The sequence below is a fragment of the Chinchilla lanigera genome, unplaced genomic scaffold (assembly GCF_000276665.1).
Source record: "Chinchilla lanigera isolate Chin_1 unplaced genomic scaffold, ChiLan1.0 scaffold00001, whole genome shotgun sequence".
Taxonomy (NCBI): domain Eukaryota; kingdom Metazoa; phylum Chordata; class Mammalia; order Rodentia; family Chinchillidae; genus Chinchilla; species Chinchilla lanigera.
In genome coordinates this window covers 34,140,338-34,162,344 of record NW_004955402.1, presented here as the reverse complement: position 1 = coordinate 34,162,344, position 22,007 = coordinate 34,140,338, and the positions used below count along the sequence as shown (strand labels likewise).

General features: G+C 44.6%; 1 protein-coding gene across 2 annotated transcripts in view; it reads left to right on the top strand.

Annotated features, from left to right (window-relative positions):
- Dym (dymeclin) overlaps positions 1-11,562 on the top strand; it is a 391,162-nt gene extending 379,600 nt beyond the window's left edge. For both annotated transcript variants that reach the window (XM_005372905.2, XM_005372906.2), the window contains one exon: positions 11,181-11,562. In XM_005372905.2, the coding sequence (XP_005372962.1) occupies positions 11,181-11,330 (150 nt within the window). In that variant the 3' untranslated portion in view covers positions 11,331-11,562. The remainder of the gene's footprint in view (positions 1-11,180) is intronic.
- The last annotated feature ends 10,445 nt before the right edge of the window (positions 11,563-22,007 follow it).

The window sequence follows — 22,007 nt, the reverse complement described above, 5'->3', positions numbered from 1 at the left end:
GGTTCTTACTTTGAGTGTTGCTTCCTGGCCTCAGTTCAGATCCCTCAACCTGCTAGCACAGATCCTTCACCCCACTGGCACACACTTTCTAGCTTCTACTACTGATCTTGGGCCTTCCCAGCACAGATGCGTGAAACAGGCCTGCATGAGATATTGTCATGGGCCCTAGGCCTCTAGTTGGACTTTGTGGGAGCATTGTTATAGGCTCTAGATCTTCAGCTGGACTCATACAGGACGTTAACATGGGGTCTAAACCCTCAGCTGGATTCTTTGGTCTTTAGTGTGTGGACAGATTACCTGCGCTCCTTTTGTATATGACTCTTTGAGTGACCATTGTAAAATAATCTTATAATTAAGTGTCCTGTATTGTATTGTTTCCCCTTGCAAAACCCTAAACTACAGCAAACATTGACAAGACTCAAAGGTAAAAGGCTTATTGAAAGTGAAACTTCTTAGTTTGCATGTTAGCCATCATTCTAGTCCATAATTATCTATGAGATGTAATTGAAAACTACAGTGAATGTTTAAATTTTTTAAAATTTCTTATAGTGCAAGACACATTGCCAGTAATCCCCTAAAAATACTCCCTTTGCTTTGAACACACTTAATCACATTGTTCTTGCCACTCTTTGAAGCAGTTCTGGAAGGCCTCTTTTGTAAGTGTCTTTAGTTGTTCAGTCATGGCTGCCTTGATATCCTGAATCAATTCAAACTGTTTACCTTTCATGCTCATTTTGATGTTAGGGAAGAGTCAAAAGTCTCCTGCTGCCAGGTACAGTGAATAAGGTGGGTGAGGACCCACCATAATGTTTTTGCAAGCCTGCCTTTCTGCTGCATGGCACTTGGTAGCAGCATTCACTATGATTTTGATCACACCTGCAAAACAACATGAAAGAACTGCTTCAAAAACTGGCAATAACAATGAAATATGTGTGTTCAAAATGAGGGAGACATATTTTGAGGGAGGTTAATGGCGATGTTTCTTTCAGTGCAATGAATTTTTATTTAAATGTTCACTGTATATTTTGATCAGCCCTTATACAACTCATGTGCATGTTGGGAAATTTCCTTTCCACAGTTAGATATATGTGAAATACGGCAGTGACCATGTATATCAACATTATTCATTATCTGTGAGCTGGACTTTCCTAAGCAAATGAGACTATCACAGTAGTAGGGTAGTGGCTGGATAGTAAGCAATTTGAGAAGTAAATTAATTGGATAGGCTGAAGACTTGCTCCTCAAATTCCAAATAGCACAGCTTATTTACTTCTCTCAGTGCCATGAGCTTAATATGGCTCATTTGGGGGCTGGGGATTTAGCTCAGCAGCAAAGTGCCTGCCTGGCAAGCACAAGATTGTGAGTTCAATTCCTGGTACCGGAAGAAAAACAAAACAAAACAAAACCAAAATAAATATGGCTCATTCGGTCCCAGATAACTTCGGGCGTTTGTTTTACTGTATCACCTCATGTGTGGTACCAAGTATTCTAAACTTTATTTTGCATATAACTCTGTTTGTCCACAGATAATTTCTATCCCATTTATTGTGTATGTTTTGGCCATTCATTTGACCAGCAAATGTCTGTTAAGGTTCTGGCAATATTCTAAGCAGGGAACACATTCATGTGGAGTTAAAAAAATCTCTGCCCACATGGAACTTGTATTCTGTTTAGAAGTTCATCTCACAGAAATGCACTGATTTCCTAGAAACCTGCTCCAGGCATCTGGGAATTCCTCAGTACTATGGATCGAACCTAGGGAGTGCTGAGTTACATCCCTAGTCCTAGACCTTTTTTTTTTTTTTTGGTTTTGAAATAGAGTCTTGCTAAATTGCCTGGGCAGGACTGGAACCTGTGATCCTCTTGCCTTAGCCTCCCAAGTAGCTGGGATTACAAGTGTGCACCACTGCCCCAGTGCTAAGGAGTTTGTAATTATCTGTCCTTGACCTATTCTCTTCTCCAAGATCGCTGGATAAACAGACTTTCATCCTGGTACTCAAGGTGGCCTCCTTGCACTCCCATTTTTTAGCCTCATCTCCAGCTGCTGGTCATACCACACCAGCTAGTCCCAGGAAAGCCATCTGCCTCTGGCCTCTTCAGGGTCCTTGCAATGATCGAGTCTTCTCACAGATTTCCCTGTAGTAGGAAGGCCTGGTTTTCCTTGTCTCGGGATCCCCAGTGGTCCCTAGAAAGAGAGAGACATTGAAAACTGAAAACAAAGTCTCCATCCCATGGGCCCCTCCCCTATTGAGGGAAGGGCCTAACAGGGACATTTTTCAGGCTTCAGATTAGCATGAGCTTCAAATTCTGGCTGGTGATGTGATGGTAAGTTTGTAGAGAGTTCATCACATGAGTGAGTTTTAACCTTATACCATATCCTTCATATTTCTCTGAAAGTCTTTTTGTCCCCAGTTATAGAAGCCATTAGTGTTATTTGTCAATATTAAAGTGGCAGAATTGTTTTCTGAGTTCCAGGTGGCCTGAGCTTTCAGGATCTTGTCTGCTGACCTATGGCTACCACTCTTGTGGTAGCTAACTCCTCAGAGAGCCTGTGCAGGCCTTGTGCATGGCCAGTCACTGCATTCCTGGACATGCAATGTTTTGAGGGTCTTCTGAGCCACTCTTATTGTGGGCTTCTTAATTTTAGCTTTGTATTTTTCACTTTTCAGCTCCTAAGAAGTAGCCCTTCATAATTGTCTATAGTTTGGATTTAGTTCTTCATTCACTTTAAAATGAATTCACAGTCAGGCATGATGTTATATGACTGTGGTCCCAGCTACTTAGATGGGTGGGGTAGGGGGTCTCCAGGAGTTGGAGACCAACACATTATGTTGGAAGGGCGGAAGTGTGGCTTAATGGTAGAACACTTGCCTAGCATACATGGTGCCCTGTATTTCATCCCAGCATTGCAAAATAATAAAAAGAAACTCAAAGTAGGACATTCAGCACTATTGTTATTCATACACCAGCCCTTACCTTCTTTTTTGATAGTGATTAGAATATTTGATCCATTTATTCCAGTACACATGGCAGAACCAGTGCTTCGGTCTTAGTGAAGTGAATCAGTTCAGGTGATTTGGTGATACAGATGTTTCTGGATTTGTCAACTCACTGTTCCCCACAGTCTGCTCTCCAAGCCCACCTAAAACCCCCTGACCCCAGCATAAGCCAGAGGGGCCTAGGAGAGCACCGTGGGGGCTCCTTCTCTTCCCATCTTACACAGTGTTCCTGTTCCTCCTAGTAAGCCCTACACTGGTTTCATCAAGAAACATCATTCTTTCTCTGCAGCCTCAAACATAATGCCTCGTAGGTAGTTGACGCTTACCAGCATTTAAGTAATGGAAGGACCAAAGTTAGACAGTGATCATGTATATAATCTCTACATTCTGTAATCCAACCCTGCATTTTAAATGGACCTAAGGCTTCCTTTGCTTTGTGACCATGGCATCTCCAAGCTGCTTTGCTTTCCATCTGAGCAGGACTGCCCACCACAGACCCTGTAGACGCTGTGGACAGGGCTGACCCACCCACCCTGTTCCTCACCAGCTGCCAGCAGTTCCTGGGCTACCTCACTTCCATCTCTCTTCCAAGTCTTAACATAGGCTTTAAAATTTCATTTAATGTGCTGTGTAGCTATTTGATTTTAAATTGTATTAAACTCTCTGGAACTGTGCCAGGTGCTAGCTAGAGTTTCTGATGCTATCTGTGTATAATCTTTAGGTGGAAGCTGGAAATCTCCATCCAACCTTTGTGGTAATAAAATTATTACAGTTGTGCCCTACATCTGCTCGCTGAACTTCCTGTGGGTTTTCACTAGATCACATGACTGACAGCAAAGACAGGCTGTAAGGCTTTTGGTCTGTTTGTTAGATCCAAGCCTCTCCCACTGAATCAGACCTCTGCTTTGTCTGAGCTGGGCGTCCGGATGTCCCTCTGTGGTAGGTTGATTTGCTGGAGCTGATAAAAACGTTCCAGCCACACTTGAGAGTCTAGCATTACCTCTGGCTCCAAAAATCAAAACAGGATTGTTGTAAGTAGCTTTGGATTGAGACCAAGCTCCAAATTTCAGAGATGGGTTTTCTCTGCTTGTTGGGTTAAGTCATAGGACAAGGATCTTGGAAAGAGAGGAGTGAAATCCAGGGGGTCCCCCAGGGTCACTTGAATGATATCACCAGCACTCTGCCCAGTTTCAGACCAATTCTTTCCTAACTGGCAGCGGAAGGCCTCTGCTTCCTGAGCACCTCCTCTGCCTTCCCAGGGCACTAGCCATCCTCAGGACATGGCCAAGTCCAGGGAGGCGAGAGAGGACATGCCAGAGTTAGGAAAGCCTAAGAATGCCACGGGGCCCACCCTGGCTAGGCCCTGAGCTGCTGAGTGGTGCTTATTGGTCATGTCAGGGATGAAGACACTCTTCAGTGAAGAAGCGGACCTCCCTCAGCTCCACAGGATGACATTATTGTTCTCTGTGGACCTGCATGGGAACATAAAAGGAAGGGTGACTTTTCCTGAGTTGTTGATTTGGCTTTCAGACATGACATTTTGTGGACTGAGTTCCTTAAAATGTGTCAACAGTGCCCTTAATGCTAAATAAAAGCCTTTGTCTTTCTTTTCCTTGGCTCTTCAGACTGAGACATCTCAGAGGAGCATATGGTTTTAAGGATATCGGTTGAAATCCCTCTATAGCTAGAGAGATGGACAGGTCAATCTGGGACAATGTCCAGTTAAGTTCAGCTCCCACTCATCTTGTACAGTAGCTACATTCCCATTCATCAGGTTGGCTGAAGAGTATTTTGAAAGCTCTTATGATTTATGCCCAATATGTTCCCAGTACACTGGTCTTCCAAACAACTCATTTCAGTGAAGAGGAAGCTCTTTACCTTGTGCCTTCAAGTTAGCCTTGTATAGCTAACCCTTGTTTTTCTTGCTATTTGTGCATCATTCTCTTTTCTGAACCATTTAAATGCTGGTGAAAATCTCAAGCAAACTTAGGAAATAGTAGTCATCGCTAAGTTGCTCACACTAGTAGAAAGGGTGCTGATGCCAAGGACTCCAAGACTGCACATGTGCTTTCTACATGTCCAAGTGACTTTTCCAGCAGTGGCAATGTACTCATGCTGTTCTCTCTGCTTGCTCTTTGGCTCCCCTCTGACCAGTGGTACACATTCAGGAGAGCAGTTTGGGAACCCTGTCTGTGGATAGAATCAGACTTCAGCCAGCAGAATTGGAGACCAAACCTAGAACCACAACCCACTTAACTGTGAGCTCTCACCCCACAGAGCAGCTCAACATCAGCTTCATGTTTGTCTTGGGTTTAAGCAGTTGGGTCCTTGGCCTTCAAGGCCATCTATTGTGTACACCCAGGACAACTCAGGAACATTCACTGTCCACTGAAGACTGGCTAAGTAGATGTCATAACTGCTTGACTTCGAGTTATAGCTGAGCCCCAGCCCAGCCCATTCAACCTTTTTTCCAGGTCAGCCCAGCAGAGCCCAGAGGCATGACAGGAAATAGAAATAGTTAGACCCTGCTGGGTTTATGTCATAAACCCACACGTAAGCAGAGTAAGAAGGAGCTCACATGTCCTTCATTTTATTCAAGGTGATAAACCCAAGACCTAGAGAAATGCTCTGACTTGCCCCAAACGGCCCAGAGTGGCAGCAATTCACAGGGTAAAGCCCAGGCCTCTTGGCCCCAGCCTGGGCTGTCTCCAGAGAAGCCCCTTCCCTTCACAGTGAGGACATCAAGCACAAAGTTTAAGTGACCATCAGTAGAGGTCGCTGAAGAAATGTTGGGAGCTTATGTCTGTACTGGCTGTAGGTGTTCTAAGGGAGAGCACACCAGGTCTAGAAACACTTCGAGGCTACAATGAAGTGTACGTTTCCTTTACCTCCAGCACCACCACTCAGCTCTGGCGTCCTTGGCATCTTCCTTATCCTGGATGAAACTTGGTTTTTTTATCTCTGTAATAAAGTTAATAATGCCTATGTTGCAGGATTATTGTGCAGATATGAAATCATTCACTTGATTGAACAAACGTTTCCTAAGTGTCAGTAATGCCAGATGCCCATAAGGTTCCTGTCTTCTTAGAGCCTACATTGTACTGAGGGGACAAATGGTATGCAAGCAAAAAAATTAAATAAGTTACACTATTGTACTAAGTAGTAAGAAGATAGTGAACCAGTAGGTTTGGAAGATGCCACTTTTCTTTTTAATAAAGTAGTCATTGGTGAACCAGGATGTGCCTGTACATGGGTGGCTCTAGTCAGTGTCACTTCCCCAAGCTCCCTACTGGTTTGTCTTTGTGAGCCCCAGTCAGAAAGCTGAGTGTCTTCCTTTCTGTCCATCACGATCCCTGGAGTTGCCCACCCTGTGGGAGCTTGCGCATTCGCTGCCACACCCACCTCCGTATTAGATGTGTTGAATGCGCCACCTAATCTTCTGGGAAGGTTGTGAACAACTGGGTCATGATCCTAATGTCAGTTATATGGTAGAAGTGACCCTCTGTCCTCAGGGCCATGGCCATAATCCCACCTAAAGCCTATTCCCTCCCTTGCCCTGAGCCTAATCCCAAGACAGAGATGTAAGGCCTGCCTTCTCTCTGGGAGGAGGCTTTATTCTTTAAAAAAAGTCGCTGACCCTGAGCCTCTTTGTTTGCAGCCCTTTGTCAGCAGTTGCTCCTGGCTCTCATGTAGGGAGGCTGAGGGCCTTTGTGTTTCTATTAAGAGTAGGAAATAGGCTTGCCAAGTGACAAGTGTCCATTGGGTGACATGAAAAAACTGGGCTTATGGCCAGACCAGTCACATGTCTCTGACCTCTAGATCTGGATACTGAACTATCTTGCATTTGCACATCATTTTAATGTTAGTAATAATGACCAGCATTTAGTGAGCATTTACTCTGTGTTAGGAACTATCTGAAGCCCCTATTACATGGCTTATCTCATCTGAGTGTTGCTGCAACTCTGAAATGAGCAGGATGGGTTAAATTTTAAAATCTCAGAGAACAAACTTTATCTTCTAAGGGCCTCAGTCTAAAAGAACAAACTTGTCCAAAGTCACCTAACTATTTAGGACCAGACTTTTATCCCATAAATACGGGGTCCACATATGTCATAGTCACAACTATATGTTTAGTCCTTTACTTACTGTTCACTAGGCCCTCAGTAAATATCGGCTGAATGAATAAAGGAATGGACAAATGAAAGTGAATGGGGCTAAAACTCAAATTATCCTCTAGTTATTTCAAAGAGTAAATGAATAGCTATCTACAAAGTGTTTGTATATGCCTGCTACATATAATCTACTATGTTGGCTATAAGTAGTTAGCTATAATTTCAGAATTTATTAGTAAGTTTTTATGGAGAACATCTATAGAGATAATCATTGATCAACTCGAAGAATAACTTCATAATGAAGTCTACACATGTCCACTGTCAGCAGATAACGTTCATGCTATTTTTATTTACTGTGTACAGGATGCCTGTGTGGGCATCCTGAGGTTGAGATTTTGTTTACAACATCTGGAAACAGTGGCCGCCACTGGCCAGAGTCTCTCAGATTTGTGCCTCAGCAGAGGAGGAGATGGACTGTAGTTGTAACACTGACTCAAGGCCTTTTCTACCAGTTGCTGGGAAGGATCATCTGGGGCGCCAGTGCTTTGCTAGATCAGCCTCTGCAGGATTTCAGGGCAGTCTTTGGCTCCTTACATTTTCTAGCTGGACCATCACCAGAATGTTCCAAGGCCATGAGGATATGTAGAGTTGGTGCCAACCATGAACTTAGTAGTAGTTCTCACCTAGGTTTCTGTAATTTGGTTGGAAGGCATTTTATGAGAGTGGTTTGAAGCATTATCTGCCCCAACTTTGCCATTTTATTTCCCGTTACAGCCCATAAGTTCCCACATGTTCCCTCCTAAGGCCTTCGTAGGAAAACCCCCAAATATGTCACTGCATGGAGAAAAGTCCTCACATCTTTGAGTCGTTTTTATTTCTAATGAGTACATTTTAATGACTATGTTACCTCATAGAAATGTAGAATGTTATTATTCCAACCGAAAAAGGCAGTGAGGGAACACTGGCCTTTTCAAACCACTGCTTCTGCCCCTACCTGACCCTTACTTCTCCTCATCCAAGTGAGAGGTTTCCCAATGTCTGAGGCCGTTCTAAGAATGGAGAGTCTCATCTCCATTACCCTCGGGTGAATTTATTTTCTTAAACAGTCTCACATCCTTTCTTGACGATTGACATCATCGTGGCTTTGTGGTTATTTTGTTAAGGACCAGCAGTGTCTTAAATTCTGTACCATACAGCAAAAGGCCCAGAACTAACCCTGAAAAGTTTTATGGAGCCTGAAAGGATTGAATTTAAGGACAAAGCATTAATGGGGCTAGAATTCTGATCTGTCTCTTTTCAAACTGACTTTGCACACTCAGTCAGACTGGAACTCTCAGCCTGACTCCACCCAGCAAACCATATGACCTTGAAGCAGACTTGGAGCCAGTGGAGCCGGGCTGTTCCCTCTGCTAGGGGAGTGATGCAGCACTGCAGGATGTTGGGGACTGACCCAGTACCATGTGAGGACCCTCCCTTGTGTGGTACGTAAGGAGCACTGATCAGTGGTAACTTCTGGCTGCACCCTGTTGCAACAGATGGAGATTTTCACAAAAAATATCGTGGTGTTGGTACTATAAGACACCTGCTTCCATGACAAAGACTTACTGCCATCTCCAAGCAGCTTGCCTCCCCATACCTGAGAGCCAGTGCCAGGCCAGAAGCATCACAATGTGTGGGGATGGGGCTTATCTTGGATGCCAGGGGCACCAAGCTCCAAGAGGCTACCCAGATGCTGAGGGGTTACAGTGTACCCAGAGTGTGCTGGATCAGGATGGGAGGGATCCAGGGCATCCCTCGTGAGTGGGTGATGAGGGAGTAGAAAGCTGAGGGGCCTAGTTGAAACCCAGATCACATCAGCAGGTATTGGAGGTAGAGCCCCATCTCTGAGCTGACTTGTAAGAGCCCAGTTGGTGTCCTCTGAGAGTAGCCAGGGACTGATCATCAGTGTGCACTGCGCTGGGCACACTGGCCGTGATGGAGGACGCTTTTCCTGTGGCGGGTGGCCAAGAGGCTGGGCTTTCATTACCCCCAAGGCACTTTGGAAAAGGGGCAGAACATTGGATGGTGGAGAGCACTGGGGAGGGCATAGGGTAAAGAGTACTGGTATTTGGCCAGGAAACCCGCTGGTATATATCAATATACATGGCACTCTGGGACCAAGTAGGGCACTGGTTTTTCCTAAAGCTGTAGCAATGAACTGTGTACTGTGTGGTAGCAGTAGCAGTAGCATTGACGGGCAGAGGACCTCCCTTTCGGAATCCCTGTGCACTTTGTCAAGATGGAACACAGAACAGTACCTTGCCACTAAGCACTTCCGGCTTACCTCTGCCCGTATCTGATCCTTCTGGAACTCTGGGGATTTGCAACTTAGATGTTTACGTCTTTATCACTGTTATTCCAAAACTCCTATGACTGACATGGGTGCACATGTGTACACACATGCACCTTTTTACTCCTCTTCTAAATATCTTCTAGGTCCAGCATCATTGTAGCTCAGGCCCATTGCACCTTCCCTGGGGACCAAGCACATGCTCCCTGTAGTTCTCCACACTGGGATTGTGGTTCTCCACACTGCACAGGGCCACTCTCATTATGCTGGGACCTTGTTCAGACCCTTCAAAGGCTTTCAGATCCTTCCCATGGAATCCAGGGGTCTTCTTGTGGCTCATGGGTCCAGCCTCTGACAGTACCCATGTCATTGCTGTGTGCTATTCCGGGAACACACGTCCTGCTTTATCTGCTACCGCTGCTAACGCCTTCAGGCCTCTTCACCATCTCGTCCTTTCCTTTCTTACTGCTCGGTCATCATTATTCAATGTTACTGCTGCTGATCCCTCTCTTCCATGAGCACATACTCTCTGCAAGGACAGGAGCTCTGTGTGGCCATCACACCCATGGGCCACCACGCAGGACCTATCAGGCACCTGGCACCAGACATTCGAGCAGATGAATGGACTCACAAGATCAAATAAGATGATGTACACAAAATATCTACCAGTTTGTCTGGGACCTAGAGGCTCCCAGGGTACAGTTTATTGTTTCTCTGAATTTTCACTCACCATATTTCTAAGTGCCGGGCCTCTGGCTCTGGGGATACAGCCACTAATGAAACATGAAAATCTGCCTGCCCTTGTGGGCCATGCATCCTAATGTAGTGGGAGAAATGTGGCTATGGGTGTGAGTGTGGGATAGGTGTTGTTTCCTTTTTCCTTCTCTTTCAGCCTTCTCCCTCACCTTTCCCCACATGTCACCTCCTCCATCCCTAGGCTACCTCTGCTCTCCTGACTCCTGCCTGCCAGAGGTCACCAAACTGCAGCTTTTCCTGCCGGAGCTGCCTCATTGAGGGAAGAGGGTTTTAGTAGACCCAGCTGCTACTCAGGCTCCTAGAAGGACAGTCTTTTGTCCTAGCTGGATAAATAGGTCAGGAGTAAAATTAGAAAATCCAAGCCCTAAGTCCTAGTGAAGTGTTACAATGTAAATGCTGTCCTAGGCTGCTAAGCCACTTGCCTTCTCTCCTGTGACACAGGACTGGAGGGTGCAGCCAAGGGTACCTGCAAGAGCTGAAGAGCCAGCCGGGAGCCTTTCCCAGCCCCTCAGGGGAGGCTGAGGCAGGCTGTGACCCATGCCTCTCTCTGCAGTCCCAAGCTCAGGACTTGTGAGGGAGTCCTCATCTCCAGAAAAACTCCTCCCTGAAGATGATGGTTCAAGAGCCAGCTCTCGGCATCACACACTAGGGAGCATTTAGACCCTTCATGCCACCAAGGAGGGGCGTTGCTCCGTTGCAGCATGTCTCATTTTGCCTTGACCCATTTAGGTTCCAGCTTAGCCAGCTGTCAGCTAAGCTGACATTAACTGTTCAGGACCCGTTGTGTCGTTCATTCTTGCCACAGATAATTTGTGTTTCCTGAGGTGCCACTTGACAGCCAGAGTATCTTAAAAGCATGGGGCTCTCGGCCTGTGACCGGTTAGAGGAGGGGATTCTCTGCACACACCACCACTTACAAACGCCTGCTGTGTTTGCTTATGCCTGGAACAGTGAGATGATAAAGTCATCTTGTTTTTGTTGCAGAAATTTCCAGAATTGAAATTCAAATATGTGGAAGAGGAGCAGCCTGAGGAGTTTTTCATCCCATATGTCTGGTCTCTGGTCTACAACTCAGCAGTGGGCCTCTACTGGAACCCACAGGACATCCAGCTGTTCACAATGGATTCCAACTGAGGCAGGGCACACTCCTGCCCACCCCCCAGCCAAACAGCCCTGCTAGTTATTTTATTCAGGGGAACAGAAGCAGACATCACCTGGTGTGTCTTCCATCAGAGAGGATCACATGGGTGTTCCCCTCTCACACTTGGGAGAATTGATGCCAGTGGGCCATAGATCACTCAGCTTAGATTGTAGCGCAGGGAGGAGGGTGTGCACAACAATAATAAATGTAAAATCTGCTACTCAACATGTATTTTTATTTCTGAACCAAAAATCTAGAGCTTTCCCATGATCCTGATGCCTTCAGAACGTAACACTTGAATAGTACTCACTAATTGTGTGTGTGTGTGTTTGCCTGCCTGCCTCTCAGTGACCCACACTTTCATAAACACTATACTTGGGCAGCCTGACACTAACCTCTTAAGCCTCCATCTTTCCTGCAGAGAAGGAAAAGGGCTCTTTTTCTGGGGATTTGGCCTCTGAATGGTAGCTGGAATTCAACTGGAGCCCAAAACAAATTAAGTTAAACTTTACTGCATTAATCATTGGAAAAAGAAGAATTTAATTTTGAAAGCAATCTTTTCCTTCACCCAGGCTAGTAGGAGCAAAAGGAGATCAAGTTATTGATACTGTATTCTATATGAGATGAAAAATGTGATTTTCTCTGTTTCTGGTTTTTTTAACTTTGTATTTTTTATTAGTACATATTTGTCATACATATTGATCACATTCATCATAGGGAATTTATAACTGTACGTAATATATCTTGATTCTTTTTTTCCCCATTTCTCTCCCCTCCCTTCTTTTTTTCTTTTTCCTCTCCCCATTTACAGATGTTTTGTTTGTAGTTTTTTCTTTCTATTCTCATTTTTTTTCTCTTTTCCCTTCCTTTTTCCTCTCCCCATTTACAGATGTTTTGTTTGTACTTTTTTCTTTCTATTCTCATTTTTTTTCTCTTTTCCCTTCCTTTTCGTCCCCCTCCTGCATCCTTAATTCTTTTCATTGGAACATAGTCTTATTTCGCAATATCTGTCTTCCGTTATGCTTTTTGTTTTTACCCTTTGGGTTTCTCATACAAAAGAAATAATGTGATATTTAAACTTGTGTGTCCAGTTTCCCTTCAGATTATGGTCTCAAAGTGCATCCATTTTCCTAAAAATGACCAGAGTTTATCCTTCTTTCTGGTAGAGTAATATTCCATTGTATGTAAATACCACATTTTCTTTATCCACTCATCTGTTGGTGGGCATATGGGCTGTTTCCAAGACTTAGCTATTATAAATTGTGCTGCTGTAAACATGGGTATACATACTGTCTTAATTACTTTTCTCTTGTTGCTGAGGCAAAATATCCAGTACCCAAAGTTAAAGGGGTAAAGGTTTATTTAGCTCACAGTTTGTAGAGGTTTCAGTCCATAATTGGCTGGCTCTAAGACAGGGTAGCACATAGCAGAGGGGCAATAGTTCATGGCAGCAGAAAATAGCAAAAACAACAAGAGCAAAAAGGGGAAGAGTAAGCCTCTTTCTATCCCTTATATCGTATGCAGGCTACCCACCATAGGGCAGGTGTAGCACTCACACCCATAGTTCCAGCACTGGACCATGAATTAATCACAAACTCTAGATTCAGCCACCTATGAAAAGCCACCTCCCATGACTGAGACTTTGGGAGAACATCTAGAAGCAAACCACAACATTTCATCCCTGGCTCCCCAAAGACCTGTACATTGCTTTGTGCAAAAGGCAGTCCATCCCTAAGAGTTACCAAAGCCCTAACAGTTGCAGCATTGCTGAAAAGTCTAAGTCCCAAGTCTCCTCTGAGATTTAAGGCGAACTCTTAGCTGTGAGCCCCTTGTACAAATAAAAAGATAGTTAAACATGTCCAACAGTCAGTGGCACAAGATAGACATTACCAATAGGGATACAAAGAAATAGGACCAAAGCAAGCCCAAAATCTATAAAGGGAGATGTTAAGTACTGTAGTTCAACTTCCAGCATCCCTAGCAATCTGTGGCAAGTTGTGAATTCCAAAGGGCTTGGGTGGATCCAACACTAGGCATGGGCAGTGTTTGTAGCTCCTGTGGCTCCTCTGTTGGGCTGGCTCTGCTCCCCACTTGCAGTTTTCCTCAGATGATCCATGTCTCTGGCTTCTCCAAACTGCTGGGGTCTCTACTGCACCTTTGGCACACTGCCCTTTCAGGGCCACACTGCCTTTTCTGAAATCAGGGTGGAAGCCTTCCTGACCCCACAACTCTTGCACTGTGCATGCACCTAAAAACAGTTCCACATGGATGATGCCAAGATCTGCTGCCAGCTGAAGCAGTAGTGAGATTTCCCTCTCTTGGCTGTAGGGGTCAAGTGCCTGGATCCCTGGGCACTCTGAATCCAATTCTGAGGGACAAATTCTCTGTGCTGCCACCATTCTGGAATATGGTGCTCTGTGGCTGCTCAAAACAAAGTCTCACTTCTGTAATTTTGAGGCTGTCAAGGGTGTAGTCCTGTTGTATCTTGTGATGCCCTCCGGCCATCTTTTCTATTCTGTTCCTTCTCAACAATCAGGATCTCCTCTGTGCTCTCTTTGCAGTCCACAGCTTTACTGGAGCTTCCTTTCTGGCTGAACTCAGAACAATTTAAATCATTTTGCTTGATTCTTTGCTCTTTATTCTCCACATAAATCTGGCTAAAATCCCCCAGCAGTAGCCATGCCAACACCTCAACATTCAACTGCCTTGAAATTTCTTCTGCCAGCTACATTAGCCTGCTGCCCTAGTCTCAGTCTCAGACAAAGTCTCTGGATATGAGGAAAACATAGACAAACTTTGTGCCAAGCCATAATGCGCATGATCTGAAGTCCAACAACCAGTGTAGTTCTTCCCAGCAGAAACCTCCCAAGCCTGGTTTTTACTGGCAGAATTTCTATCAACCCTTCTGTTCTTCTGAGTTGTGACCAGAATCTCCCATACAGAACAGCCTGAGGTGTTGCAGCTCTACCTTTTCAGCTGGCATCTGCAACCTTTCCAAACTCTTCCCACAAGCCATTCCCAAAGGCTCCTGAACCACATGGTCAGGTATAGTTACAGCAACGACCCCATTCTTAGTACCAAAGTTGTTGTAGTCAGGGTTTGCAAGGGAATAGATTTAATACAGAATACATAATATATAGGGTTGTTTTATAATACCAAAAAAGTCAAATGGAAAAGAGTGCAAGTGATGGATCGGTCCACACACTAGAGACCCAAAGAATCCAGCTGGGGCCTGGATTCCATGGCAATGTCCTACACGAGTCCACCGAAGACTTAGGAGCCTATGGCAATGTCTTCCATGACTTCAGCTGGAGGCCTGGAGCCCATGACAATGTCTCATGCAAATCTGTGTCAAGTATCTGCACTGGGAAGACCCAAAGGTCAGTGGTGAAAGCTAAAAGTCTGCATCTGCAGGATGAAGGATCTATGCCAGCAGGCTGAGAGATCTGCACTGGAGCCAGGAACCAATGCTCACGGTTAAGGATCAGCGCTCCCCTGAAAAGAACTGTAGCCATCCTCAGTGACAGTGAGGACCCAAGCTCCTCTGACAGTAACAACTGAGTTAATAACAGGAAAGCCAGCATGAAAAGCTTCTCCAGAAGAATCAACAAAATCTGCCATCTTCTCCTCCAGTTCTCCTTTTATGCTGTTGGCAACAATCTTTAGGTGGGCCTTCCATACCCAGAACCACTTTGACTCAGTTCAGCTTGGTGTTACAAGTTACCCATTAATTAATCCAGTATCTTATTTCTGCACCAGTTTTGAAAGATAATTTTCCAGGGTACATCATTCTGGTTTGGAGAGTGTTTTCTTTTAGGGCTTCAAATACTTCAGGCTCTCCCTGACTTAAGAGTTTGAGGTAAGAAGTCTGGTGTGATTCTGGTAGGTTTTCCTTTCTATGTGATTAGTTTCTTTTCTCTAACAGCTTTTAATATTATGTTCTTGTGTTGAATTTCTGGAATCTTGACTATTTTATACCTCAGTGTCTTTTTTTCAGTGCATCATTATTTGGAATTCTATATGCTGCACTTAACTGTATCTCAAATTCTTTTTCCATGCTTGGAAAGTGTTCTTCTATTCTGTGAACAGTTTCTTTTTTGTTTTTTGGTTTGTTTTTTTTTTTATCCCCTTTGTGCTGTCTTCTCTTTTTTTGTACCAGGAATCAAACTCAGGACCTTGTGCTTGCCAGACTGGTGCTGTGCTACTGAGCTGTATCCCTGGCTCTGTGCTGTCTTCTTACTCTTCATTGATTGATTCTAATTAATAGTCATCTTTCAATCATCTAGTAACTATTGGATTGATTTTTTGTGACCCTTGGCTATTTTTAGGAAGTCTTTTATTTGATGGGCACCAGTCACAGTGCTGTCTTGTAGATCTGATGGTTGACTCTGCTTGCTGCATACACTTTCAGTAGAATTTTTAATCTGGATTTCTATTTGAGTCTGTTTTATGGAGTCTTTGTTGGGCATTCATGCTTTCCATGTCTTTCCTAAGCTCCTCTATTTTTTTTATCTGTATCTACCCGATTCACCAATTATTTCCTTCACTATAGTCATCATCTCTTTAATTATCTCTGTTTTGTTTTTGTCAGAACTTATTACTGTTTTGTTACTCCCACTGCTGCCATTTTATAAAATTTAGCTAGGTGGCTTTGATTTCTTCCACCTTAAGATTCCCTGATTTGCCTTGGGTGAGCTGGGGGTTAAAGATTCAGGTTGCATCTTACTTTCATATTTTCTCATTTCCATTTGTTTGTGGTTTATTTTCTGTGTTTTGGCTTGTAAATCATTTATGGTAGGTAACCTTATTACTAGTATTGAGACCTGTTTAGGAAATGACTACTTTTCAGAAATGTCTTCCAGGAGTAGATGGCTTTTGGGTTTTGAGTCTGTCCCAGGACCCTGCCTCTTCAATTTATTATGGATGAAAAGTTGCTGCCTGTTTGGCCTAGCACCCAGTTCTTTGCTACTGGACTATAGTATTGTTTATGACCCCCAGACAATCTAAGTAGTGCCATTCAAGGAAGATCAATTGATCACAACAACTATGTCACCTTAGCTAAAGTAGTACAAGCATTAATAACAATAACATCAAGCACAGACCAGAAAATGACAAACTGTGATAACTATTAATTTGTCACCTTTAACCATAGGTACAAGATTTATACAGTGGTGTCTTGGTTTCAGAACTCAATTCTCTCCATGATTCTAGTTGCAAACCAAACTGGACAAGAGCTGAATCAAATTTCCCCATATGGTCAACATTGAACTTAACCATAGAATTTGATTCAAGTCTTGCCCAACTCAGTTTGCAACCAGAATTGTAGAAAATATCAAGTTCGTGAATCAAGATACCACTGTATTTATATAACAAAATCTAAGACAAAGCAAAATTATATACAGTTAAATGTTCACCCAACAGAGCAATTTTACACTAGGGGGAGAAAATTCAAAAGGGAGAAGAGGAAAAAATAGAGAAATAAAAGAGAAAGAGGTTAAAAATAAGGCTGGAGGACAAAGGAAGATTCTCCAAGCCTCAGGAAACTGGTGAAGAAGACAGAAGGGAAAAAAAGGAAGAAACAAAACAAGAACAAAAGAACTAAACTGTTCACACTCACAAAAGAACATAAACAATGTAAAAAAGCCAAATGAACAACAACAAAACAACCCACAAGTGACGGGAGAAAAAGAAAACTTTCTCTGTGATTTCAAGCCTGGGGTTATCTTGTAGGGCCTATAGTTTTGTGGTTGTGTCTAATTCAGGGCATGGCTCTGTTCTCACTGGTAGACTAAGGAGGCCATCAGAGCCCAGATCTGTGCTGGATAATACTAACAAGCCTGCGGGAGGATTAGGGCAGGGTGCTGGTTCTGGTACTTGCAAGTCCATAGAAGTTCAGGCTGATCCTGGCCTCTGGTTGTGGGGTTGGGGCCTGAGTCATTTAATTATAACACTGGGTGTCTCCTGCTGGCTTGACCACAGCTTCCTGACCCTGGATGTCTCCTGTGGTTGTCCCTCACCCAGTCACTGGGTTTTTAACACTGGAAACCCAGAGATGAAGCCAACCTACAGTGACTCCAGGTCCCAGGCCGTTGGCCCCTCCCTAAAATGGCATCTGACCAAGCACTGTCTCCAGGAGACACTACAATGGTTTGGACTCACCAGCTCTTATAGTGCTCTGTTCCACTGGTACATTTCTCCCTGGAGGCCTCTGGAGTCACCTACTTTCACTGGGTCTCTATAGATTCATTCTTCCCTTCATGCCAGGAGCCAGAGAGAAGGTGCAGATTGCCCCTTCCTTTCTCTGCATTGAGATCTGTCTTAGTTACTTTTCTTCTTGTTGAGGCAAAATATCTGACATCCAAAGTTAAAGAAGGAAAGATTTATTGTAACTCACAGTTTGTAGAGGTTTCAATTCATAGTTGGCTGGCCCCAAGGCAGGGTGGCATAGCAGAAGAGAAACAGTTCATGGCAGGCAGAGGGCAGAAGGCAGCAAGCCGCAAAATAGGGAAGCAGCAAGTGCTGACAGCAGCTTTCTGTCCCTTATAGTCTATCCAGGCTACACACCCTTAGAGCTGGTACGATTAATATCTAAGTGGACCTTACCACTATCCACACTGAGAACTGTACCAAACCAACCAGTGAACTAATCTAGTAATCACACACCCTAATGAACTAATCTAGTGAACTAATTTAGTAGTCCTAGCATCACACACTCTAGATCCAGCCACCTTTAAAAAGCTCCACCTATGACTGCACAGGGCTTTGGTGAACATCTCAACATGAGCCATAACAGGATCTGTACACTTTCTCTGTGGACTCTGGTTTTCCCTTCAGATCCCTCCTAGATCCCAGGAGTTCATTTCCCTCCTTTTCTTCCCGAAGTTGCTACCTTCCAGTGTCTGGATTCTGAATCTAGGAGAAGACAACTTATTGCTGCTCACCACTCTGCCATCTTCCCTAAAGTCTCTGAATTTTGAAAGACATTTTGGACCTATGAGACCCCCTGTGTTTGGTACGTGAGCTGGAAAAAGGAGGGATGTGCTGAGCAGAGGAACAGGTGCTGAGGACCATGCTGCATCTCAGCCAGTCCCTCCCAATCTGGAGGAGGAGCCTAGTTCTGCTCTCAAAGAGACAGGTATTTTGCAGTTTGCTGCTTAGACAGCACATAAGCCAAATCCAGCTGAGCTCTGAGGTCACCCTGTCAATCCATCAGGACTGGCATCTCCAACTGTCCTAGGGCCAGTGGCCAAATTATTTTGGTCCCTCATATCCTCCCCATGTGCTGTAAAGCTCAAACCCTGCCAGCACTTCAGTGTACATCTGTGTGGTTTCCACACACGTGAAGCCAGCAAAGGATCAGTCCTGTGGGCTCTCCTGGGGTGAGTGGGCAGGTGGTGTCCTTGGGGTGAAATGGAAAGCCCTGAAGCTGGTGCATTAGGGAAGGGAGGCCCAGGAGGCTAGTGTGGCTGGCCTGCTGCAGCCTCACTGCTTGTCCTGTCAGCCCCTGCCTATGTTCCCTGAAATGGCCGGGAGCATTCATCCCGTGGCTCACTGGGCATCACAAGTACAGGGCCTCCCCAGCTAGCACTATAGCTCAGCAAGACCTCAGTCTAGCTTCAGGGGATGTGATCTGAAGGTGGGAAGATTTGATTATCATTTCAGTGGCAATTATGCATATTTCCTTTCATTTGTTTCGAGAACATTCTAATTGGCTTCCTTTTTCTTTAAAAAAAAAATCTTAAGGGTCATGTGAAACAGATATGTCTCTGGTTGGAACCATGGATTATGCTCCAGTCTCCAGGCTGAGCAGTGCCATGGGGCAGTCAGCGGAAGAATCTCAGTTCTTGTTATGAGAGGAAATATAGTTCCCAAAAGTCCAGTCATCTTGATGAGAGCAAATGCCCAAGGAAGCCATAACTGCGATTGGGCTCTTCCCTGGGCCCCTGGCTTCCAGAGTTCCTCAGGCCTGCCCTCTTCCTGTGCGCCATACAAACAAGTGCTCACCGGCCTAAGCGCTCTGCTGGGACAGCAGCCTCCCAGGGACCTGGCAGAAGCTCCTGCCACCTGGCCCCTCAAGACAGAGGCTCTGCCTGCATCTCTGCCTTGGCTTTGCAGAGCCATCAGAGTTTCTTCCTTACCTTTGTGAAAGATGTATCACATGGCAATTGAAGGGATAAGCTTGAATTATGCTTGTATTAATTTTGAGTATTTTCTTAGAAATCTTTTTGTTTTACACAAAGTAAAAGCATATAAAATGAAGCAACACTGGATCATTGTGTATTCAGGTGGAAATTAAATCTGATTTTACCCAAGATATGAAGCCCTTATTTCAGCGTACCATTGTATTGCAGTGTACCAAAGGGTTCTGTCACAGTATTTATTTTTAAAAGAATGTGCCCCTGCCAATAGCACTTTTCCTGTCAAGAGTTCAAGGCACTTTGCTTTCTGCTTCAGAATTCTAACTCTGGTTCCCACAGCCACCCATCAGGGCTGGTGTCACGAGGTGTATGAACAGCCTTGCACAAGACTGCATAGTTCAGCAGTGCAGAAAAAACAGCTCGAGGACAAAGAGAAGGAAAGAAGAGGTTTCCGGAGGTGAAGCATAGAGAACACACTGCGCACACGGTTCTCTGGAGGAGAAAATCACCAGAGCTAGAAAAGTGAAAGAAGGAAATAAGCAGCACTGGGCAGATGCTCCTTGACTCTCAAGAGCTGGTTGAGAGGGGCTGGGGATTTATCTCAGCGGCAAAAGCGCCTGCCTGGCAAGCGCAAGGTCATGAGTTTGGTTCCTGGTACCGGAGAAAAACCAAAAAAAAAAAAAAAACTGGTTGAGGAACATCCAAAAGAAATGTTCAGAGGTAGGAAAGTTACTTGTAGGCTCTAATATCTTAATATATCATTCTTTAGCCAACATAGCATCCTGCAGACTTTGGGGAGGCAGGGTTTTACATTAGGCCTTTAAGCTCTCTGCATAACCGAGTCAACCTACAGTGCACTACAGAACCGTAAGTTAGAGTTGTGGCATTGATGGGTACCTCATAGGCTGGTGTTTGCAAGGTCAGCCCTGTGGGTCTCATCCTAGTCCTGTAGGCACGCTACTTGCTGTTTCTGTAGTTGCCACTTGAAGTCAACACTGTTCCTTAGGCCTTGTGACTCCAAACTCAGGGCTACTCCAGTGTCCCACATCATATCCTGGAGCCAAGGAGGTCAGGGTTCTGTTCTCTGATGAAGAACCAAGTTTGCTATCAATGTGGAGAGCTAAGTAGCACACAGTCCACAGCAAAAGTGCATTTTAGAAAAGAATTCTATTAAAGCCTGAAACTTATTCTCATTTGGTTAGGGCTACCGAGGCCCCCCTCAGAGAAAGAAAGACTGCCTAGCAACGCCCACCCCCACAGCCAGGTCATATTGCAGCCCCTGATCTGACTTCACCCGGATCTCAGCGGGTCAACTGCTTAGGCTCTGGGATTAGCCAAAGCCCCAGAGGACAAGCAGCCTGGCAGTCTGCTCTGTGGTACTGTAACCACATAGTGGGTAACTTAGAGATTTCCTTCTCAAGTTATAGGCGTTGGAAGGCCTGGTAGCAAGGTACCAGCATCTGTGAGAGCCTCCTTGCTACTACCTGTCATGCAGAAGGGCAGACAGAGGGCAAGAGAAGGCCACTGCAAAAGTCCTCTTTTAACCGCTGAACAGCGTACCTGGCCATCACTAGGGCAGGCATTTGTTTGCACACTGACCATCCCAAGTGTCGCTCAGGCAGATGCCATTTCAACCAGTCAATTCTCCTACTGAATAAACCTGATTAATATTTCCTGTTTTATTGTCTTATAAAAATTCATGAAAATGTGCAATTTTTGGCTATCCTGTATTTAATTGGACTGGTGCGTGGTTAAAAGCATTAAACCCACCCATGTGGGCCCTGCAATGGCAATTAAATATGAAGATGAATTTTGGAGAGGATAAACTTTAAAACCAGGGTACAACCTCATACAGCTGAAAAGGTGATGCTTCACCATCCTGTTGGCTCTGGGGCTCCTTCACACAAATTTGTAAAGTATTATGGCCATGTTTGCAAGTTGTCCTTAGCAGGAGGCTGGGTTTAGATCACCTAGCCCTCCATCGCCAGCTCTAGACTGTACCTCGTGGGTACTACTGCTCACCTTCTCCTCCACCTCAATGTCTGCATGTGCACTGAGGTGAAACAGATCACCTGGCCCCCAAGTTCAGTTCGGTTCTTTCTGCAGGAGGAGAGCAACCCAAGGTCTTGATTTGTTTCCACAGCACTACAATCACAAACATCCAGGTATAGAAGAGGATCAGACAATCTGACTCACTCTAATTAAAACCATCAGGGAGCAAAGGAAAACACAGACAATGCAAATACTTAGAAGGGCTCCAGATATGTCAGTCACAGCATTTAAATCAGCTATGTTCACTGTGTTCAGAAGCTACGTGGATTGCCAAGATTTTCAGCAGAGAATTGGAAACTATTTTTTTTTTTAAAAGACCACATTGGAAATTCTAGAACTGTAAGAGACTATAATAAGAATTTAAGAATAATTCATTGGATGTATTTAAGAGCAGATCAGACATAAACTGGGAAGAGAAATCAAGGGGAAGAGTGGAGCAGAGTCAAGAGGACAGAAAGTAGAGACTAGAGAGCAAAAGAT